Raw genomic sequence first — 23341 nt, forward strand, 5'->3', positions numbered from 1 at the left:
CCAGCATGTTTAATCCAAAGTAATAACTGTGTTGAATTATAATTAAATTAATTATAGCATAAATTTTATATGTCAAGGTTGATAAGCAAGGAAATATCTCTATTATTTATGATGCGGTATTAGAGTCCTATGTTTATACAGTATATGCCCAATATCAACTGCTACTTAGCTATTCTTGCTCTGTAAACCCAGTTTATTATATGGTACTATATAAATTATCTGGGGCACAGGCCATGTTTATCTGTAACATGAGAAAAGAACTAAATCTGTTATACTGAATACACTTCCAGTTCTATGAAGACTGTCTTAGTAAATTTTGCTTATTTGTATAGGTGTGGTGGATATTAAACTAAGAGAGTATGAAGTGCACTGCACTGTTGAAATTAAGAGTCCATGGTTTTCCTTATGGTCTCAGAACTTGGTAGTGAGGTTTCTGACGAGTGGTGACATGGCTAAAAATCCCAGACAAATCATCCAATAATACTCTGTTTGCACGGCAGAGTAGTACAATTCTGGAAAATATAAAGCTTCTATATTTGACTAGTAGTATAGTACAGGCAAGTTCAGAAAATGGTAGTGTTGGATTATTGTACTGATTAACTATCATAAGATGGGAATAAATAAATAGGTACGAGCACCCATTACACTAGACACACACATAAGGACAATACCACCACAGAAATAGTCTCAAAACTGACAGCTCCTCTAGGCCAAGATGATTGTACTTCTTGTTATTCTCTATTCCCTATAAAGACTTTCCCTGGTTTGCTCACTTTCCATTCCCCCCCCCCCCCCAATGGTAATCACCTAGTTGCTCTTGTGTTGCTAGTTGCTCTTGTGTTGCATTAACACACAGCACAGCTGACGTGTCCATCTTCCTCTATTGCCAAGCACAGTTGGCTCTTAGTGCAGGTTAGTTTTAAGAAGTGTACTGGTAGTTTTTTTTAATTTATTTTTTTTAAAACGAGGCCCCTAAATTACATAATTGTAGTACACAAGGCTACAACTAGGAGAAATGGGACGGTATTAAGGAAAGGAGAACCTTCTCTGTAGGCAGTGGAAAAGATTTCTAGGGGAAATGGTGGGAGCTCTATTACTGAAGACTTAAATCTAGACTGGACGAACCACTAGTAAATAAGAAAAATCCTGCCTTGAGCCACAGGAGAAAGCCTGGGACCCTCTTGTTTATTATATGTATACAAAGCACCTAGCACTGTGAGACTGTGGGGCTCATTAGCACTATCACAATGGAAACCATAACAGATGATCCAAGTGTTAATATGTGAGTCAACACCTCCAGTTCCAGTCAGTTTTGGGACACAGACCTGATAGTTTGTGCCAAAACAGAACGTATTTTTGACTTTATTTATAGAGAGTCAACTTAACCCTGCCTTCTTGCACTCATTCCCTTAAGCTTTTTCCAGAAGTCTAACAGAACACATTAAAGTACAGTTCTGTGGTCTAGAGCAGGGGTTCTCACGACAAATTTTTTGGTGGCCTCAGAGTGCAGCCACTTTTTCCTAAAATACTTTTCCTAAAATACTTAATTAACTTTAGGAAAAACAAATATGGATGGACATGTACATGTCCAAATCATTGTAATGTATCTATTGCTAGCTAGTAAGTCTGCTGTGAAAAGTGATATTAACAAACATACAAGTATCACTTTTCACAGCAGACTTATTCAGCCCTGGCACGCCTGGGGACAAATTAAGCCTTGGATAGGGGGTGGTGGAAGCAGCGGGGCCAGGGACGACGGGGGTAGGGCAGGGAGGCAGCAGGGGGCTGGAGTCTGAAGCCCCACAGCCAGAGCCTGAGCCTGAGGGCCTGGGGTTGAAGGCTGCAGCTGTGCAGCCAGAGCCTGGGGCTGGAGCCCGAAGCCCCACAGCCAGAGTCTGCCGCCCCGCCACCCCAGGGTTGAAGCCCAAAGCTTGAGCCCCACTTCCCCATGGAAGGTGGGGAACTCACCGGCTGCCTGCTCCTCCAGGTGTCTCCAGAGCCCAACCCCTCCGCTAGTGGCCCCAGTAACCAACACCAAGGCGGTGCATCCAGGAGCAACAGGGAGGGGGAGGGGCCGCTATTTTATACCCCCTCCCCAATCAGTGTCCAGGAGGCTATGGCTGCAAGAAAAGTCCCTGGTGGCCACATGTAGCCACAGTGATCGCATTTCAGAAACGCTGGTCTAGAGTCTCAATAGCATATTAACTCGCACTATGGTTTTGCTATACAACTACATGACTAGGTGGCTACCTCTTAACTTGCATCCCCTATTAACAGTGATGAAAGTGAAAAGTTAGTCAACATGCAACAGAATCATCTGTATTCCAGGAACAGATACGCTTCAAAAAGGAATGTTAGCAGTTTCCTCTAACACCTTGTGGGATAGCTGGGGAGCTGTGAACATTATCAGAACTTCACAGCATTCACCTTACTTGCAAATATATACACATCACTCCAAGGGCATTTCTTTCTATCTGTTTGCCTCAAGACCTCACTACATTGTAAGGGCTGGTCTACGGGGGGGGGGGGGGGGGGGAAGGAAAATCGATCCAAGATACGCAACTTATCTTGGATCGAATTACCTGGGGTCCAGACGGCGTGGGATCGACGGCCGCAGCTCCCCCATCGACTGCGCTACCGCCGCTCGCTCTGGTGGAGTTCCGGAGTTGACGGTGAGCGCGTTCGGGGATCGATATATCGCGTCTTAACGAGACGCGATATATCGATCCCGGATAAATCGATTGCTACCCGCCGATACGGCGGGTAGTGAAGATGTACCCTTAGATACACTCAGGCACATAATAGGATTCTGGGGCTGCAGATACAGGAATCACATATTACTGGAAGTTAAAACACATTTTATATAAAGATATTCTTATGAATTCAGGAATGGCAGCACCACCATCCATAGTTCTAAACTGCATGAGACCTCTCAACTGTCTTATTCCATTTTACATACGTGACTCTTTTTAAGAAGCTACCCCAATTTTTAAACTCAATTCGTTGAGGCGGTCAACAAGCATATGGACAAGGGGGATCCAGTGGATATAGTTTACTTTCAGAAAGTGATTTTCAGAATGCTTTTGACAAGATGGAGCTAGGCTGTTCTCAATGGTGGCAAATGACAGAAGAAGGAGCAATGGTCTCAAGTGGTAGTGGGGGAAGCCTAAGCTGGATATTAGGAAGAACTATTTCACAAATGGGTTACCTAGGAAGGTGGTGGAATCTCCATCCGTAGAGGTTTTTAAGGCCCGGCTTGCCAAAGCCCTGGCTGGGATGATTTAGTTGGGGTTGGACTAGATGACCTCCTGAGGTCTCTTCCAACCCTAATCTTCTATGATTCTAAGATCCCTCACCAAAGGCTCTTATGCAAAGTAAGCTGTCATGGGATAAAAGGGAAGGTCCTCTCATGGATCGGCAACTATTAACTGGTTAAAAGATAGGAAACAAAGGGTAGGAATAAATGGTCAGTTTTCAGAATGGAAAGAGGTAGATAGTGGTGTGTCCCCCATCGGATCTGTAGTGGGACCAGTACGATTTAACATATTCATAAATGATCTGGAAAAAGGGGTAAACAGTGAGGTGGCAAAATTTGCAGACAATACAAAACTACTCAAGATAATTAAGTCCAAAGCAGACCGCTAAGAGCTACAAAAGGATCTCACAAAACTGAGTGAGTGGGCAACAAAATGGCAGATGAAATTCAATGTTGATAAATACAAAGTAATGCACTCTGGAAAACATAATCCCAACTATACATATAAAACAAAAGGTTCTGAACTAGCTGTTACCACTCAGGAAAGAGATCTTGGAGTCATTGTGGATAGTTCTCTGAAAACAGCCACTCAATGTGCAGCAGCAGTCAAAAAAGCAAACAGAATGTTGGGAATCATTAAGAAAGGGATAGATAATAAGACAGAAAATATATTGCCTCTATATAAATCTATGGTACATCCACATCTTGAATACTGCATGCAGATGTGGTTGTCCCATCTCAAAAAAGATATACTGGAATTGGAAAAAGTTCAGAAAAGGGCAACAAAATGATTAGGGGTATAGAACAGCTTCCATATGAGGAGAGATTAATATGACAGGGACTTTTCAGCTTGGAAAAGAGACAACTAAGGGGGGATATAATAGAGGTCTATAAAATTATGACCATGTGGAGAAAGTAAATAAGGAAGTGTTATTTACTCACTCTCGTAACACAAGAACTAGGGGTCACCCAATTAAATTAATAGGCAGCAGGTTTAAAACAAATAAAAGGAAGTATTTCTTCACACAACGCACAGTCATCCTGTGGAACACTTTGCCAGAGGATGTTATGATGGCGAAGACTATAACAGGATTAAAAAAAGAACCAGATAAATAGGTCCAGGATGGGCAGGGATGGTGTCCCTAGCCTCTGTTTGCCAGAAGCTGAGAATGGGCAACGGGGATGGATCACTTGATGATTACCTATTCTGTTCATTCCCTCTAGGGCACCTAGCATTGGCTACTGTTGGAAAACAGGATACTGGGCTAGATGGACCTTTAGGTCTGACCCAATATGGCCCTTCTTATATTCTTATCAACAAAGAAAAATTACTTACCTGTACAGTAACTGAAATTCTTCAAGATGTATTATCCAGATGTGTATTCCACTCAAAGTGCACATGTGCTCATGTGCCAGGATCAGACATTTTTGCTAGCAATGTCTGGTCCATGCATGCGCCCTGAACACCTTCGTGCCAACAGTACAAAGAGTGAAGCTGATCTAACTACCACTCCAGTTCTCCCTCTATCGCAGAGCCCTGGCATGTAATAGGACTCCTAAGCAGAGAGAAAGGAGGGCAGATTGTCGAATACACATATGGACTATACATTTCAAAGAACACTAGTTACTATACAGGTAAGTAACTTCTTCGAATGCTTGTTCCTATGTTGACTCTATTTGAGATGAGTCCCAAACAGTGACCTAAATAAGGAGATGGGAGCTTAGAGTCTTACCCAAATAGAGAGTGACGGATTGTTCTACTGAAAGAAGCTTCCACTCTGGATGCCTCTGCCACAGCAGTGTTTAGCAAGCTATGTATGGAACCCCAGGTGGCAGCTTTTTAAGTGTCAATAATAGGGACTTTTTTTAAAAAGACAGAGCTCAAGCCTCCAGAGTTCTGATGGAATGGGCCTAATATGATGGAACCTCATGGAATACGTCCAAAGAGATCCACTTTTAAACATGCCTTCCCTGGACTCTTTTGTCCATCTAGCCTAGAAAAGGACTTGCATATTCCACACTTTGCTGGCATATATGATTCCTCCAGACCAAACAGACCCAGAGTGTCAGTCATTCTAGGGAAAGGCTCTCTCACAAGAGGTGCAGTACTTCAAACCAGGAGATTTTGTATGAGACATCATCCCTAAATAAGAAAGCTTTTGATAAATGAAAGGGGAGAAAACGGGAGGTGCAAAGAAGTAAATTCTCAAAAAACCTGATAACTATGACTAATACAACAAATTGCCAGACGTCAAAAAACACTAGCACTAGTAACTATTAAAAACTACTCACAAAATTCTTAGAAAAGATTTGAGGGATGCAGATACTGTAGCACTCCATCTTAAGCCTAGGGAAGAAAAGATGAACTGGAGTGGCAGCTGATCTGGCTCTGCCCTTTATACCCTCGCTATGGGACATGAGGGAGTCAGGGGTGTTTTGTTTACAGGTATAGGTATTTGCTAGGTAAGGCATGGGTATAAGCTAAAGCAATAATATAATGAGCCTACAAGGCACGTAAGACAATAACACAGTTAAACAATCCATAAGGCCCAAAAACCTTAGCATAAGCAGTTAACCAGGAGGAACCTTAGATCATAAGGTATCATAAGACAGAATGCTGTAATGACTAAACTGCTGACAGGTAATCACAACATGCTAGTTTATACCAGCTTGGGATATTTTAAATTAGGATTATAGCAGATGTCTGACCACAAGAGTGCCATGGTAACTAATTAACATACATGCTAATAAGCTTGAGGTAAAAGGCCTAGTAACCTATGGGAGAAGATAACCCAACATTAGCAGGGTGAGGAAATACAAATAAGGAAAAGGGGAGTAGGCACAATGTGTCAGCATAACACATTATAAAAGTTGTATCACAGCCTGTGTGCACTGGGAGATGTAACTCTTGGGAGGTGCCAGGATGACCACCATTGGTGATGAGGAAGATAATGACTAATACTTCAGGTTCTTTTGCAAGGGCTGGTGAGACTATGTGGATGCTCAGATGCACATTCTGTATTACCTTTATCTACCTTGCGAGGTTGGGATGTTTGTAACTTTTCTAACGGTCTTAGATACAGCGGGTTTTTCCTAGGTGAGTGTGTTGCAACCGTGCACATCAAGGTTCCCAAGAAACCAGTAATTTTAATACTATTGGACCTGATCTTGGGACAAGAACCTACCAAATCTCAGAGTGTCAACTGGGAATTCTTAAGTAATCGATATAATTAATACACAATATATCTGACAACAGTCCATGTGTGGCCTAAACAGACACGAAGTAAAAATCGGCGGTTGAGACCACATGTGAACCTCAAGTGGTGCACACACATGGACAATCACCGGAAGAACCACCAGATTATATTTCATATTACTAAGGATATAATTTTGTCTCAGAGTTCATAGATTCCGTGATTTTAACAGACCTCCGTGACTTCGTCGACTTCAGCCCTGGCAGCTCTCGATGGCGGGGCTCAGACTGTTAGTCCCCACCAGGTATTTTTCATAAAAGTCAGGGATAGGTTGCAGGCTTCCGTGAATTTTTGTTTATTGCCTGCGACTTGTCCATGACTTTTACTAAAAATACCCACAACAAAATCTTAACCTTAGCTATTACATACAAAAGCCTCCTCCTTTCTCTGGATTATCTTCAGTATCCAACATTCTCCTTCATCAGCTCTTACCTCTAGTAGCAGCAGCGTCTCTTGCTCTGTCCATTCTCTTCCAGCACTGGCTCCCTTACTCTATAAAGGAAGAAAAGTCAAGATAGATTACTTATCTTTGCAGGAGCACTACTTTGAGCAAAAAAACTTCTTGTAAAAGCAGCAGCTGTAGTGGTTCTATCTACTAACACAGCCTATTAGTCACTCTTCCCAGCAACCCTGCTATAGTTGATCATATCGCTGCTTACAGTAGACAGCTGTCCAGTCTGCAAGAATTACACAAAGGAGGATAGGAAAGTATGTTTACATAAGACAACACTTGCATAGTAGACAGGTTGGATTGTATTAGGTGTATAATGGATACAGTAATGTGCAGCTTGAGAGACTGAAGTAGTAGATCGTTACTAGGAAAACGATCCTCAAAAAGAGATAAAAATACCTGGAGTGAAAAAAGAATCTCCACGGATAACCGATAAGGAAATGCAAGCTCTCTGAAAAGATGCATTCTCTCACTAACTGCTTCCCTCAGTATGAGTATTTAGCACAGCATCACTCCCAAGTTTACTGTATCTACACCAAACTGATTTGGGAGTTACTTAAAAGTTTCCCTGAAACTACAGAACTCTTGGAGAGGATACTACCACCAGCTTCAGCTGATATAAACACCCCATCACAGATGTCAAAGCTTCCCTCATAAGGAGGGAAGGTTAATGGGGTTATGTAGTTCTGTGTAAGACACCGAATTAGTGCCAATAACTTATCCTTTCCCCAAATATCTGCACAGAGTACAGATCACTAACCCATGCAACACAAATTAAAAGTGTCAGCCATCAGACACTCACAATTCTTACATAGGCGGTGTGAGTGCTTGAAAAGAAATTGTTACTCCTAAGGGCATTCTGTGCCAAAAAGTTAAAAATTCTGCATCAAAAAAATAAAAATTCTGCACACAATATTTTAAAATTCTGCAAATTTTATTTGTCAAATAAATGTGGAGGCTCCATCCAGCATGGCACTGGGCAGCACAGGCCACTGGCTGCACAGAGGTGGGAGATCACTGTGCAGCTCCCCCAAGGACACAGACTCAGTGGTGAGGCTGCACCCAACCCTGACACAGCGCAAGGACCGGGCCTGCTCCAAAAACACCCCAGGGCCCTGCCCCTCTGTGGTGGGTGCACCAGATGTGGGCGGGCAGGCAGGCTTAGCCCAGGCAGGATCCAAGTGTGGGGGGATCCAGGTTTGGGCTGAGGAGCGATGGGTGCAGGAAGTGGGGGTGGGGGGGAGGAAAGTTTGCAGAGCTTCCTTCAGCTGGGGGAGAAATCTGGGGGTGGGTCTGACACAGCCCCAGATGCCGTGCAAGGGAAGAGGAAGTCCCGTCCTGCCCAGCCCAGCCGGGACTAGCAGCTGAGCCTGCTGCAGTATAGGAGCCACCAGCCAGGTCTTCCCCAGTCCCACCCCCTGCCCCACAGTGATTTACCTCTCTGCCAGCTTCTCTGGGGCCCCTGAAACATACTGTTGGGGAGGGTCGCATGACTGCTCTTGTGGCTCCCCTGTGATTCCCCATCAGAAAGTCATTTTTCTGTGGGGAAGCAAAGAAATCTGCAGGGGATATAAATTCTGCACATGGGCAGTGGCACAGAATTCCCCCAGGAGTAAATTGCATGTACACAAAAGGAAATCACTTCCGGGGGGGGGGGGGGGGGGGAGGAGGAAGAGAGAGGAGAATCCCAAAGCCTAAGTCCATTTTTATAATTGTGTTTAAGAAGCGTCGAGGAGCACCTAGAGAAAAGGACAGGCACTCTCACTGAATGAGTATCAATCAAAAATAAGCGAATAAATCACACAATGAAATCTGGTATGGGTTGAATACTGATTTCTAGTAGGTACGTTCAGTCTTAAGAACAGTGTGACATTGTCAGTAGTAATCCTCAATCTGTGTGCTCTTTGGGACAACACATACTGCTCTTATGGAATCCAAGTCCAAGCAGTCAGTCTGGTCTCAACTAGAGCGAGTGAAACGATGATCTGAGAAGAACCCTATATAGTTCCCGACATGAGGCAGCACTGAATAAATGGACCAGGGTTTCTAGGATACCCGAGTACTGCCAAATACCTTCTCTCTAAGCAGCCAGAAGGGCAGAGGGAGAGAACAGTGTGAAATGCAGCAGGCAGCCACAGAAGCATGTCATTTTGTCTTGACGCTGCATTGCAATGGTGCATCACAGCATTAAATCCGTTTGGGACATGCTGCAATGATGGTGTGTTAGAACATCACTTCATGACTTGGCTCAGAGAGCCACCCTTTGCTGATGAAGTGACCTTCCAGTTCTGTAAGACTGAGGAACACTGTCCCATACGAACTGGGAAAACAGAACAATCTATACAAAAATTGACTAGTGGGAATTACCTCCAAACCTCCTATGAAATCTATTTTGAAACATTTAGCTTGCTGCATTTGATACCTATGATGAGAAGGGCCCTACCACTTTCACAGCTGTGAAAAACGTATTATGGTCAGTGAAATAAGCCTTTCCCTGTGATATCCGATCTCCCCACATGCTGCTGGGAGTGCCCCAGCTGGGGGCTCCTAGCTGCTAGCCTGGGCCGGGGAGGGACAGTACTTGTGCTTCCCCTACACAGCCACTGTCAGTGGGGAAATCAGACCCTCACTTCTGTGCTGCAGCAGCCCCAAGAGCTTGGCTCGGGGTGCTGGGCTTCTGCCCCCAGCAGCTCGAGGCACCAGAGCTCAAGGTGCCCATTTTTCTGGAGGCCACCAAATTGGCTGGAGCCCCTGGGCACTGGCAAAGACCAGAAACTAGGAGCTCCCAGCTGGGGTGCTCCCAGCAGCACAGGGGAGATCGGACCCACTTCCACGAACTTCTTCCAACTGCACGAAGCTCCAGGGTTGCTGCCCAGCCGCAGAGCTTCCTGCAGCTGGAGGAGGTACTCGGAGGTGGGTCAGATCTCCCTGGTAGAGGGGCCATGCAAAGGAAGAGCAAGTCCTGTCCCTCAGCCAGCCAGCTGGGACTAGCAGCTAGCAGCCCCTGGCTGGGGCGCTCCCAGTAGCACAGGAAGATCAGACTCACCTCCAGATGCAGGAAGCTCCGCAGCTGCTGCCTTCAGAGTTCAGCAACACAGAGGTGAGGGTAGCAACCTCACGACCCCGCCTACAACAGCTTTGTGACCCTCCCCGCCATGATCCCCTTTTGGGTTGGGACCCCCGCGGTTAGAACACAGTGAAATTTCAGATGTAAATTTTAAAACCCTCTGACTGTGAAATTGACCAAAATGGACAGTGAATTTGGTAGGGCCCTAATCATGAGGTAGGAATTCCCAAAATGTTTGGAGAGGGACAGTGCTGATGAACTTATGGGAGTGAAAAGGTTTATATTTCTACTGCGTTAATTACGTTTCAGGCACCTGGCACAACTACAAGAGGCCATAATTTAGAATATTGTCCAGGTGGAAGACACATGGGACAAGGATGGAGGAGCAGCAACATCCCACCTAGTGATTATGTAATGACTAAGGTTTGTGGAAGAAAGCTCAATAGAAGCCAAAGGGAAAGAAAAACCCAAGCAACTTTACCTTTGCCAAGGTCTTCTTTGAGTAAATGTCTGTGCGAAGTCCAAAGTTCTGCAGGTCAGTAGGTTTTTCTTTGTTTTTCTCAGGAAAGCTCAACATCTGCTGGGCAGCAGGGACCTAAACAAAAACCCCAAACAAATTATCATCAAAATGCATCTACACAGGTGTGCACTGAACTAGCATTCTCCCCACTCACCACTATTTACACACAAAACTAGCAAATTTGGGTTTGGAGCGCTGCAACTGTAGGTGCAGCATTACTCTACAGAATGATGGAGAAATGGAAAATCTACTACTAACAGAATCTCACTGAGACTGAAGGGCATGTGAAGAGAAGGATGCCTTTTTTTCAGAAAATGCATGAGCTACATACTTCATTCAGGTACGCACACCACTGACCGTAGCTACAAATACAGACTAGTTAGGACTACATTAAGCCATTCCCAAAATACATGTACCACTATTTCTATCTGAATAAGTGTGCATGCATGGACATGGTGGTGGCACCTGTAGGATTTACCTGAGGAGCTCGGAGATGAAGAGGCATAAGTCCAGAGGGGGTATCAGCAAGCACATTGAAGTGAGGAGTAGGAGGAGGGCCCATTGCCATGGGACGGCTTTCTGGATCCACTTGGTAGTTAACTAGACCCCACTGCTCCAGAAAGGCATGCACTCTAGGGAACAACATTACATGATTAAAGTCTGAGGAAACAAACCCTCAAGCACATCTGCAGCTGCAGAAAGAAGATACCAGGGAGAAAGTTCAAGTGTGGAACTGTGATGTGTTTGCTGCTAATCAAACACAGGCAGGTTGAGCACTGTCCTATAGCTGCCTACACTTTTGGGGTAAGTGACTGTCTGTAGTGTGTGTTTGTTTGTGTTTGGGGGTTACTTGCTGTGTGCTGAGCTTGTGTTTGTCAGTCTGTTTGTTTGGTTGGTTGTTTGAAGGACCGTGTGCTGTGGCTGGCAGTTGGAAGCTGTGAGCTTCAAAGGAAGGTTTGAAACCTAGAAGCCTCTGGTAATTGGCTGAGCCTTAATCAGTGGGCGGGGCATTCATATAGGCCAGGGCTTTATAAAGCAGCGCACAAGCGACCAGGGAGCTTTTGCGACCAGGGGCTGCTAACAGGGAGTTTCGCAAGGGAGTTTGGAAGGGGTGAGGGTCCCTTGCCGGTTCTATCTGTTTTCCCTTTATTCCCCTTAAAACCTAAAACTTCTTGCTTAAACAACCCTTTCAGCGGACAGGGGGCTGCAGACGGGAGTTTGACAGAAGGAGGCTTACGATGGTTAGGAAGACCCGCAACACCTGTGCCAGCACTGCTTCTGTCTCCTCCACCTGCGCCTGTAGCCAGACAGAGCGCCTGAGCATGGATGCTTCTACCCAGATCCTGGTGTGGTTTTGCAGAGACTAACTTGCAATTTCCACTTACTGATATCCAGGCTGAGGGGACCATCCAATGTGAAAGGTGCCTGCTGGTGGAATCTCTCAGGCAGCAGGTGGGAGAGCTACAGGAGGAGGTGGCTAGGTTGAGAAGCATCCGAATCCACGAGCAATTCCTGGACAGTGTCCATGTGGAGACAGCTGAGGTAGCTGTCCCAGTACACAGGACTGCTGATACACCACTGGTGGAGGAGGAGATGGCTCAGGGTGGACACTGGCAGCTGGTTACTTCTGGCAGCAGGCAGTGCTCCACCCCTGCTCCGAACCCTCCCGCTGTGGTAATAGGTAACCGTTATGCTCTTCTTGATACAGGAAAGAAGGCATCACCCCCTACAGTAAAGGAAGAGAAGCCTCGTACCCCTAAGGCTGGGAGGTCTGCTGCCACCACTGCGAATAGGAAACGTAGGGTAGTGGTGGTCGGAGACTCTCTGCTGAGGGGGACGGAGGCGCCCATCTGTCGCCCTGACATTTCATCTCGGGAGGTATGCTGCCTGCCGGGAGCCCGTATCCGAGACATTACGGAGGCACTGTCGAGGATTATCCAGCCCTCTGACTACTACCCCATGCTACTCATCCATGTGGGCACAAATGATACTGCGCGGTGTGACACTGAGTGGATCAAGAGTGACTACAGGGCTCTGGGAGTACGGGTGAAGGAGTTTGGAGCGCAGGTGGTATTCTCTTCGATTCTTCCTGTCAAAGGTAGGGGCCCGGGCAGAGACAGATGCATCATGGAGGTGAATGCCTGGCTGCGAAGATGGTGTCGCCAGGAGAGCTTTGGCTTCCTAGACCACGGGATGCTATTTGAGGAAGGACTGCTAGGCAGAGATGGCGTTCACCTTTCGAGGAGGAGAAAGACCCTATTTGGACACAGACTAGTAACCTAGTGAGGAGGGCTTTAAACTAGGTTCGACGGGGACAGGTGAGCAAAGCCCGCAGGTAAGTGGGGAACATGGAGACCTGGGAGATGGGTCGGAAACGAGAGGGAGTGTGGGCTATATTGGCAGAGAGAAAGGAGGGTCAGGACAAAACTGGGAGGAAAGATCAAACCAGTATCTTAGATGCCTATATACAAATGCGAGAAGTATGGGTAATAAGCAGGAAGAACTGGAAGTGCTAATAAATAAATACAACTATGACATTGTTGGCATCACTGAAACTTGGTGGGATAATACACATGATTGGAATGTTGGTGTGGATGGATACAGCTTGCTCAGGAAGGATAGACAGGGGAAAAAGGGAGGAGGTGTTGCCTTATATATTAAAAATGTACACACTTGGACTGAGGTAGAGATGGACATAGGAGATGGAAGTGTTGAGAGTCTCTGGGTTAGGCTAAAAGGGGTAAAAAACAAGGGTGATGTCATGCTAGGAGTCTACTACAGGCCACCTAACCAGGTGGAAGAGGTGGATGAGGCTTTTTTTAAACAACTAACAAAATCATCCAAAGCCCAAGATTTGGTGGTGATGGGGGACTTCAACTATCCGGATATATGTTGGGAAAATAACACAGCGGGGCACAGACTATCCAACAAATTCTTGGACTGCATTGTAGACAACTTTTTATTTCAGAAGGTTGAAAAAGCTACTAGGGGGGAAGCTGTTCTAGACTTGATTTTAACAAATAGGGAGGAACTCGTTGAGAATTTGAAAGTAGAAGGCAGCTTGGGTGAAAGTGATCATGAAATCATAGAGTTTGCAATTCTAAGGAAGGGTAGAAGGGAGAACAGCAAAATAGAGACAATGGATTTCAGGAAGGCGGATTTTGGTAAGCTCAGAGAGCTGATAGGTAAGGTCCCATGGGAATCAAGACTGAGGGGAAAAACAACTGAGGAGAGTTGGCAGTTTTTCAAAGGGACACTATTAAGGGCCCAAAAGCAAGCTATTCCGCTGGTTAGGAAAGATAGAAAATGTGGCAAAAGACCACCTTGGCTTAACCACGAGAGCTTGCATGATCTAAAAAATAAAAAGGAGTCATATAAAAAATGGAAACTAGGACAGATTACAAAGGATGAATATAGGCAAACAACACAGGAATGCAGGGGCAAGATTAGAAAGGCAAAGGCACAAAATGAGCTCAAACTAGCTACGGGAATAAAGGGGAACAAGAAGACTTTTTATCAATACATTAGAAGCAAGAGGAAGACCAAAGACAGGGTAGGCCCACTGCTTAGTGAAGAGGGAAAAACAGTAACAGGAAACTTGGAAATGGCAGAGATGCTTAATGACTTCTTTGTTTCGGTCTTCACCGAGAAGTCTGAAGGAATGCCTAACATAGTGAATGCTAATGGGAAGGGGGTAGGTTTAGCAGATAAAATAAAAAAAGAACAAGTTAAAAATCACTTAGAAAAGTTAGATGCCTGCAAGTCACCAGGGCCTGATGAAATGCATCCTAGAATACTCAAGGAGCTAATAGAGGAGGTATCTGAGCCTCTAGCTATTATCTTCGGAAAATCATGGGAGACGGGAGAGATTCCAGAAGACTGGAAAAGGGCAAATATAGTGCCCATCTATAAAAAGGGAAATAAAAACAACCCAGGAAACTACAGACCAGTTAGTTTAACTTCTGTGCCAGGGAAGATAATGGAGCAAGTAATTAAGGAAATCACCTGCAAACACTTGGAAGGTGGTAAGGTGATAGGGAACAGCCAGCATGGATTTGTAAAGAACAAATCATGTCAAACCAATCTGATAGCTTTCTTCGATAGGATAACGAGTCTTATGGATAAGGGAGAAGCTGTGGATGTGGTATACCTAGACTTTAGTAAGGCATTTGATATGGTCTCGCATGATATTCTTATCGACAAACTAGGCAAATACAATTTAGATGGGGCTACTATAAGGTGGGTGCATAACTGGCTGGATAACCGTACTCAGAGAGTTGTTATTAATGGTTCCCAATCCTGCTGGAAAGGCATAACGAGTGGGGTTCCGCAGGGGTCTGTTTTGGGACCGGCTCTGTTCAATATCTTCATTAACGACTTAGATATTGGCATAGAAAGTACGCTTATTAAGTTTGCGGATGATACCAAACTGGGAGGGATTGCAACTGCTTTGGAGAACTTCATAATTCAAAATGCTCTGGACAAATTGGAGAAATGGTCTGAGTTAAACAGGATGAAGTTTAACAAAGACAAATGCAAAGTGCTCCACTTAGGAAGAAAAAATCAGTTTCACACATACAGAATGGGAAGAGACTGTCTAGGAAGGAGTACGGCAGAAAGGGATCTAGGGGTTATAGTGGACCACAAGCTAAATATGAGTCAACAGTGTGATGCTGTTGCAAAAAAAGCAAACATGATTCTGGGATGTATTAACAGGTGTGTTGTGAGCAAGACACGAGAAGTCATTCTTCCGCTCTACTCTGCTCTGGTTAGGCCTCAGCTGGAGTATTGTGTCCAGTTCTGGGCACCGCATTTCAAGAAAGATGTGGAGAAATTGGAAAGGGTCCAGAGAAGAGCAACAAGAATGATTAAAGGTCTTGAGAACATGACCTATGAAGGAAGGCTGAAAGAATTGGGTTTGTTTAGTTTGGAAAAGAGAAGACTGAGAGGGGACATGATAGCAGTTTTCAGGTATCTAAAAGGGTGTCATAAGGAGGAGGGAGAAAACTTGTTCACCTTAGCCTCTGAGGATAGAACAAGAAGCAATGGGCTTAAACTGCAGCAAGGGAGGTCTAGGTTGGACATTAGGAAAAAGTTCCTAACTGTCGGGGTGGTTAAACACTGGAATAAATTGCCTAGGGAGGTTGTGGAATCTCCATCTCTGGAGATATTTAAGAGTAGGTTAGATAAATGTCTATCAGGGATGGTCTAGACAGTATTTGGTCCTGCCATGCGGGCAGGGGACTGGACTCTATGACCTCTCGAGGTCCCTTCCAGTCCTAGAATCTATGAATCTATGAAAAACTTCTCCTTTATCACAGACAGGGAAACATAACACATTGCATTAATTCTCAATGCAGGCTTGACAATCCCACTTCTCTGCATTCAACAAAATGAGAGTGGACAGACAATTTCAATTATGGGCAACGGGAAACCATTTCACACAATTCAGAAAACAGATCTAAAGCTAAGCCCGTTGATGTGAAAACTTCTTTGGAGGATGGGGGGGGGGGGGAAGGGGGGGAAAGGGAGGAGGTAAGGAGAGAGAGAGAAGAGTGGGATGAATTGTGATGGTTTCCGTACTATGCATCAGTTAGCTTCCACCATCTGCCTCAGGGTGATTGTGCATCAGTGATGCTGTATGTATGGAGTATAACATGCTTCGGAATCTTTTGTACAAAAAGAGCTATTTTAAAAAAGTATTTATCACAATACAGATATAAGATGCTCACTTGGCAAAAAAACCACAGTGAGCTGCCATACTGGAAATTCTGAAAACATACTAAAAAAACTGCATGGTAGAAGCTGAATATCACTGTATTAGTTAACATGCAATCTCTTGCTGGTCTCTGAGCCATGCTCACAGTATTTAACTTCCACTGTTATATTCACTGTCAATAAGGGTCTTATAAAATGTGGTGTTCACCACAAAAGGAAAAAAGATGATCTGCTAATAGAAACATAATTGATGCGCCCAGGCCCCAAGTCTTCTCCCTCATTATACAGGAGGTATAACTTACAATTTGTAATAAAGCAGCTTTGCTGGGATAAAATGTATTGTTACAGCTAAAGGTAGTGGCTGCAAGATTTAAGATTTTACCTCATTACAGCACATACATCTCCAGTCAAGTTCCTTCTGCAGGCAGTGCTGGTCAAGTACTCCTGAGGGTTTAAGCGATACGTATCAATCATGAAGTTACGGTAAGCCAGGTATCTGGAAAGAGAAGGCAGTTCACAAACATTTGAAAATCTACACAGGTTCGTAGTATGTGTCATTTCAAATTCTGACCATTACTAAAATATCTCCATGTTGGCCCCCATCCTTCAATATATACAGCATGCCAGGGGTGCCTGATATTCAGTTCAAGGACCATGAAGTCCTAAAATGCACACTTATAACTGCAGGGTGACAGTGAAGCTGAAGACCTGCAGGGTTTTCTTGTTACTCCTAGTGAACTTTGCAATCAATATAAAGCACAAGAAGTTAAGTGTGTATTTCTTTATCAAATTTGTTTACGTGACATCTGACTCACCCCCTAAGCATTTTATATTTGTGTCTATTTAGTTTTAATCAGGGACCATATCTTTCTGTGTGTGTTGTCAAAGTATCAACTATTCTTTGTGTGTTTAATAAATAATCCGCAAATTAAAAGTAGCTCTCAGATTGCCAACATAGTTCTCGCGTTGTTGTGAAATATAAGCAGGCAACACCCCCCCCAAAAAAAAAGTGAAAAAAAAAAAGTGAAAAAGCTCATTCCAAATGAGGGGCTCAACCTTGGCATTTAAAAATGGCCAGAATCATTAACAATGCATTGACATTTTTGTTTTGGTTCCAGATGTGCTTTTGGGCCATTGACCCAAACACTTAAGATGCCTAAAGTATTCACACGGGTACAAGAGGTCCCCCATACATTGTCCTCTCAATGCCCTTCCCTATCAGTCTGCCAGCCTGGCTGTAACTTGGGTATTACATAACTAGGCACCAACAGCTGAAACAGCATTCCAGGTCGGTGGCGCTTTATAGAATATCAGGGTTGGAAGGGACCTCAGGAGGTCATCTAGTCCAACCCCCTGCTCAAAGCAGGACCAATTCCCAACTAAATCATCCCAGCCAGGGCTTTGTCAAGCCTGACCGTAAAAACCTCTAAGGAAGGAGATTCCACCACTTCCCTAGGTAACCCATTCCAGTGCTTCACCACCCTCCTAATGAAAAAGTTTTTCCTAATATCCAACCTAAACCTCCCCAACTGCAACTTGAGACCATTACTCCTTGTTCTGTCATCAGGTACCACTGAGAACAGTCTAGATCCATCCTCTTTGGAACCCCCTTTCAGGTAGTTGAAAGCAGCTATCAAATCCCCCCTCATTCTTCTCTTCTCCACACTAAATAATCCCAGTTCCCTCAGCCTCTCCTCATAAGTCATGTGCTCCAGCCCCCTAATCATTTTTGTTGCCCTCTGCTAGACTCTTTCCAATTTTTCCACATCCTTCTTGTAGTGTGGGGCCCAAAACTGGACACAGTACTCCAGATGAGGCCTCACCAATGTCAAATAGAGGGAACGATCACGTCCCTCGATCTGCTGGCAATGCCCCTACTTATACTGCCCAAAATGCCGTTAGCCTTCTTGGCAACAAGGGCACACTGTTGACTCATATCCAGCTTCTTGTCCACTGTAACCCCTAGGTCCTTTTCTGCAGAACTGCTTCCTAGCTATTTGGTCCCTAGTCTGTAACAGTGCATGGGATTCTTCCGTCCTAAGTGCAGGACTCTGCACTTGTCCTTGTTGAACCTCATCAGGTTTCTTTTGGCCCAATCCTCTAATTTCTCTAGGTCCCTCTGTATCCTATCCCTACCCTCCAGCGTATCTACCACTCCTCCCAGTTTAGTGTCATCTGCAAACTTGCTGAGAGTGCAGTCCACGCCATCCTCCAGATCATTAATGAAGATATTGAACAAAACCAGCCCCAGGACCGACCCCTGGGGCACTCCGCCTGAAACCGACTGCCAAGTAGACATGGAGCCGTTGATCACTACCCGTTGAGCCCGACGATCTAGCCAACTTTCTATCCACCTTATAGTCCATTCATCCAGCCCATACTTCTTTAACTTGGTGGCAAGAATACTTTGGGAGACTGTATCAAAAGCTTTGCTAAAGTCAAGGAATAACACATCCACTGCTTTCCCCTCATCCACAGACCCAGTTATCTCCTCATAGAAGGCAATTAGGTTAGTCAGGCATGACTTGCCCTTGGTGAATCCATGCTGACTGTTCCTGATCACTTTCCTCTCCTCTAAGTGCTTCAGAATTGATTCCTTGAGGACCTGCTCCATGATTTTTCCAGGGACTGAGGTGAGGCTGACTGGCCTGTAGTTCCCCGGATCCTCCTCCTTCCCCTTTTTAAAGATGGGCACTACATTAGCCTTTTTCCAGTCATCCGGGACCTCCCCCGATCGCCATGAGTTTTCAAAGATAATGGCCAATGGCTCTGCAATCTCATCTGCCAACTCCTTTAGCACCCTCAGATGCAGCGCATCCGGCCCCATGAACTTGTGCTCGTCCAGTTTTTCTAAATAGTCCCGAACCACTTCTTTCACCACAGAGGGCTGGTCACCTCCTCCCCATACTGTGCTGCCCAGTTTTACAAGGCCTCCACACTTGGTACCAGACTAGGTCTATGCCTTCAGACTCAATCTTCCACCACTCCTGGAGATGACTGCCATACTGGGCAGCCTTTTTCCACAGCTCAACCAGTTTTTAGCCTTGTAAACCAGGCGTGCCACACAGTGAAAGATAGCGGTTGCCGAATGGTAAAGTTCACTTCCAAATGGTTCTCAGTGTCAAAGCTAAAGGTTCTAAGATCAGTATCAGTCGTCTGTCTAGTTATGAATACCTCTGCCCGCAAGCTCTTGCGTAAGCATTGGCCAACTCATGCTTCAACTGAAGGCCTACTTACAAGAGGCACTCAGAGCCTTTCAGAGTGATCGAAGGGATTCATAAAACTTAATGGTTTTCAGAGACATCCAGGCAGCTCTGACACCCATGCATGTAACATTCAACACCAAAGCACAGGAATGTAGCAGCTGTGCTTGTTCTTAACTGACGTCTTTTTGCTACAAGTACATTACTTAAAGCTGCTGTCGCTTAAGGGAAGACGAGGATGACATGCTGAAAAGGAAAAATTTACTCCTGGGGGAATTCTGCACCAAAAACTAAAAATTCTGCACACAATATTTTAAAATTCTGCAAATTTTATTTGTCAATAAATAAATGTGGCTCCAGGACGGCAGTGGGGAGTACAGGCGACTGGCTGCATTGAGGTGGGAGATCACCCTGAAGCTCCCGCCTCCCCTGGTATAGGGACTCGGCAGTGAGGCTGCACCTGACCCTGATACAGTGCAAGGGCTGGGCCTGGCCCAGAAACACCCTGGGGCCCTGCCCCTCTGCACCAGGTGCAGATGAGAAGGCTCAGTCCAGCAGGATCCAAGTGTGGAGGGACTTGGTGTGGGGGCATCCAGGTGTAGGGTGAGCGTTTCTGTGTGGGGCAATCTGGGTGCGGGCGGCTCAGTGGGAGATCTGGATGCACAGGGGCTCATTGGGGGTTTCGGGGTGCAGGGGCAATGGGACTCTGCAGGGGATCCAAGTGAAGGTGGTTGGGGATCAGCAGGGGGCTCAGTGGGGGGTTTGGGTTCTGGGGCAGTGGGGCTTCTAGGTTGGGGGTCCAGGTATAGCTGGTTGGGGTCAGGGTGTGGGGGGCTTGGAGGGGTCTAGGAGTAGGGGGTAGAGCTTGTCAGGGTGAGGGTTCGATGGCCCGGCGTAACGGGGGAGCCCCAGCTGGGCTCCCGCTTCCCCCCGTGACTCCCCTATACCCTTTTCTTCCCCATCTCATCCCCCTCACTCTCACATTCACCTCTCCCTGCCCTTTTCCACCCCTGCTTCCTTCCCCACACCTCTTCTTCCATCATTTTCCCCAACCCCCGCTTACTCAGCCCCACCGCAGGCACTCACTGCTGCACAGAAAACAGGAAGCCTCCCAGCACACAGAAGTGGAACACGACTGGCACTAGGACCCAGGATGCGGCGTTCAGCTGAAGAGTCAGCAAAAGCCTAGACGCAGCCTCCTTCAGCTGGGTAGCTCTGCGCTTGCAGAAATAGGGGGGAGTGGCATATAAGCCCGTGTGCCCTCCTATGCCTCCCCTCTGTTTTGGGAATCCCCCCCAAAAAAACTGCACCCATGGCCGACGCCCCCCCCCAAAAGCACAGGAATTCTGCAGGGTGGGGGTATTTTCTGCGGGCACGCAGAATCACCCCAGGAGTAAAAATTGCATTAAGTCAAACTGAGCCCAAAGAATGCTGAGGCGTAACCTGCAGAAGCAGAGAAAAAATTTCAAAGCTCCTCAAAAACACTTGAAGTGGCAAAGAATGAAGCACCAAAACAAAGGAAGCAGAGGAAACTGGAAAGAATGGGGTCACAGGAGAACTGATTCAAGAAAGAATCATGGGGCCAAGAAAATCATTTATGATTTTTTACTCCCATTATTTCTAATTGACTCTCCTTGTTTGGGCTGCAGTAGTGGCAGTTTGAGAAATTCCTTCACCAGTAGATGTGATATGTGTGTGTTGCACTCTAGACACAGCCTCAAAAGGATCAAAAGTCTTAAAAGCTATGAGAGTTGTGTCTGGTCTTGCCCTGGGAAGATGAGACCAAGAGTGAGAACTCTATGTTTCCAATCTTTAAAGGAGGTGTATTCTGTTAGCAGATATAATCAGTTGTGTGATTTTCTAGCATGCTAATTAAATTAAGTACTAGTGAGGGAGGAAGAAAGCTATATTAAAGTAGTATTTAGGTCAGGGATCTCAAACTCAAATCACCACGAGGGCCACATGAGGACTAGTACATTGGCACGAGGGCCGCATCACTGAAACCTTTTCATATAATGATACAGAAGTATAGTAAAAATGAAAAAAATGAAGAGTAATATAGTATGCTATTAAAAGTCAATGTATTAACTTTTTTAAAACTAATGCGAAGAGGAGTTTTAATAAAATATAAACACTCAGTAATGCACCTCCCTCAAATGACAAAATATGCATTTACTTTTAGAATTACTTCGGTTAAAGATCCCCCCTCTGCTCCCGCCCCCACTCCACCCCTTCTATGAAGCCCTGCCCCTTCCCCGGCTCCTCCCACCCTTTCCCCGCCCCCATTCCAACCCCTTCCCCAAAGTCCCTGCCCCAACTCCGCCCCTATTCCAACCCCTTCCCCTAATCCCCGCCCCGCCTCCTCCCCCGAGCACACCGCATCCCCGCTCCTCCCTCCTGGAAAGTCCTAAGCACCACCAAACAGCTGTTTGGCGGCAGGAAGGACAGGGAGGTAGGCGGAGAAGCGGGGACACGGTGTGCTCGGGGGAGCGAGGGGGGGAGAGGGGACGGAGGATATGGGGAACTTGGCTGCCGGTGGAGTCGGCACCTATGGGGGGCCGCAGGAAAAAACTCCACGGGCAGCATGCAGCCCGCGTGTTTGAGACCCCTGATTTAGGTGAAGTCTTTACCCTCAGCAAAAATTCCCTTTAAGACACATCTTTGCACCAGTGGTACTCGGCCAACATTTCAAGCGACAACAGAAATGCGGTGTGTGTGTGTGTGTGTGTGTGTGTGTGTGTGTGTGTGTGTGTGTGTGTGTGTGGAATGGGCTGTGTCATAACTGAACAACCAAACTATTTTTTTTTTTTAAATAAAGGTTTATTTCTTCTGTTTGGCATTCAACTTGCGCTTTTAAATCCCAATGCCAAAAATATGCAGCATTCACTGAAATTGCAGCAAGTACACAAAACTGTGCTAAAATTCCCATTCAAGATCCATCTACCCAAATTGGTGCCATAATGTTTTACAGTGTTACCACAGATTTTAAGATTTAGTATGAGCAGACATGTTTTCATGAATCCTTTTAAACTAAAACAGAGTTTTGTCAATTTAAATATCTTCCTGTATTGTCGAAAACACAATTATCAGCCTTGTGCTATTCCACAAAAATCTGACAGTGAAATACACTTTAAACAAACGCTAAATAGCATAGTTTTACTTTTTGTGCTGACAGACATGCAATACTTTACAAAAGCAAACAGCGAAGAGTAAATGTAATTCTCTCCGTTTCATTAATCTAAAGCGTTATTAACAAAAAATAAGATTTATCTTGACAATCTCCTTTTAACCTTTCATATTAAAGGCAATATTTCCATGACTAGTTGCTAGTGTATATGAACAAACATAATTAGCTTATTATTTTAATAGGAAGATCTTCTTAAACAGATGGTAAGGAGAAGATACACCTATTAAAGCATACAGTAGGACTGCAAGGAAAACAGCAAATTCTAGAGATAAGCCAGTGATCTTGCATCAAAATGTTTATCATGTTATGTCTTGAACTGAACACAGAAGTTAATCTGGTGTACAGAGCAACCTGGCATATTTTGAGATGGTATTACAGCCAAAGACTTTTACACTGAAACAAAAGACATCAACACTGCCATTCCCAGGTCTGAAAAGCAGCATTCGTAGTGAGGATCCTGTGGGAAGTGGTTTTGTTATTTTTAAACAATTGTGTAAAGTTCTGCAGCGGATGATAGGCACTAGACACCACAATGATGGCTGTAAACCTCTAGTTCAAATCAGAACAGCACAATTGCAGGTGCATGAAAGCAGGTACGTTATAAATGAAAAATGGTTACTAGGTGGCTTGGGATATTCTGTTTGTTTATGCTTACAATGGAACTGCAGAATCTCTGTGCTATATA

At 45.2% G+C, this 23341-nt stretch overlaps 1 protein-coding gene across 1 annotated transcript in view; it reads right to left on the reverse strand.

Annotated features, from left to right (window-relative positions):
* SMARCC1 (SWI/SNF related, matrix associated, actin dependent regulator of chromatin subfamily c member 1) overlaps positions 1 to 23341 on the reverse strand; it is a 163794-nt gene that overhangs the window by 72335 nt on the left and 68118 nt on the right. The window contains exons 16-19 of the mRNA XM_065398174.1: positions 16649 to 16762; positions 11027 to 11180; positions 10510 to 10623; positions 6943 to 7002 (exon numbers count right to left, since the gene is read on the reverse strand). Of these exons, the coding sequence (XP_065254246.1) occupies positions 6943 to 7002; positions 10510 to 10623; positions 11027 to 11180; positions 16649 to 16762 (442 nt within the window). The remainder of the gene's footprint in view (positions 1 to 6942; positions 7003 to 10509; positions 10624 to 11026; positions 11181 to 16648; positions 16763 to 23341) is intronic.

Source organism: Emys orbicularis, chromosome 2 (assembly GCF_028017835.1).
Source record: "Emys orbicularis isolate rEmyOrb1 chromosome 2, rEmyOrb1.hap1, whole genome shotgun sequence".
Lineage (NCBI taxonomy): Eukaryota > Metazoa > Chordata > Testudines > Emydidae > Emys > Emys orbicularis.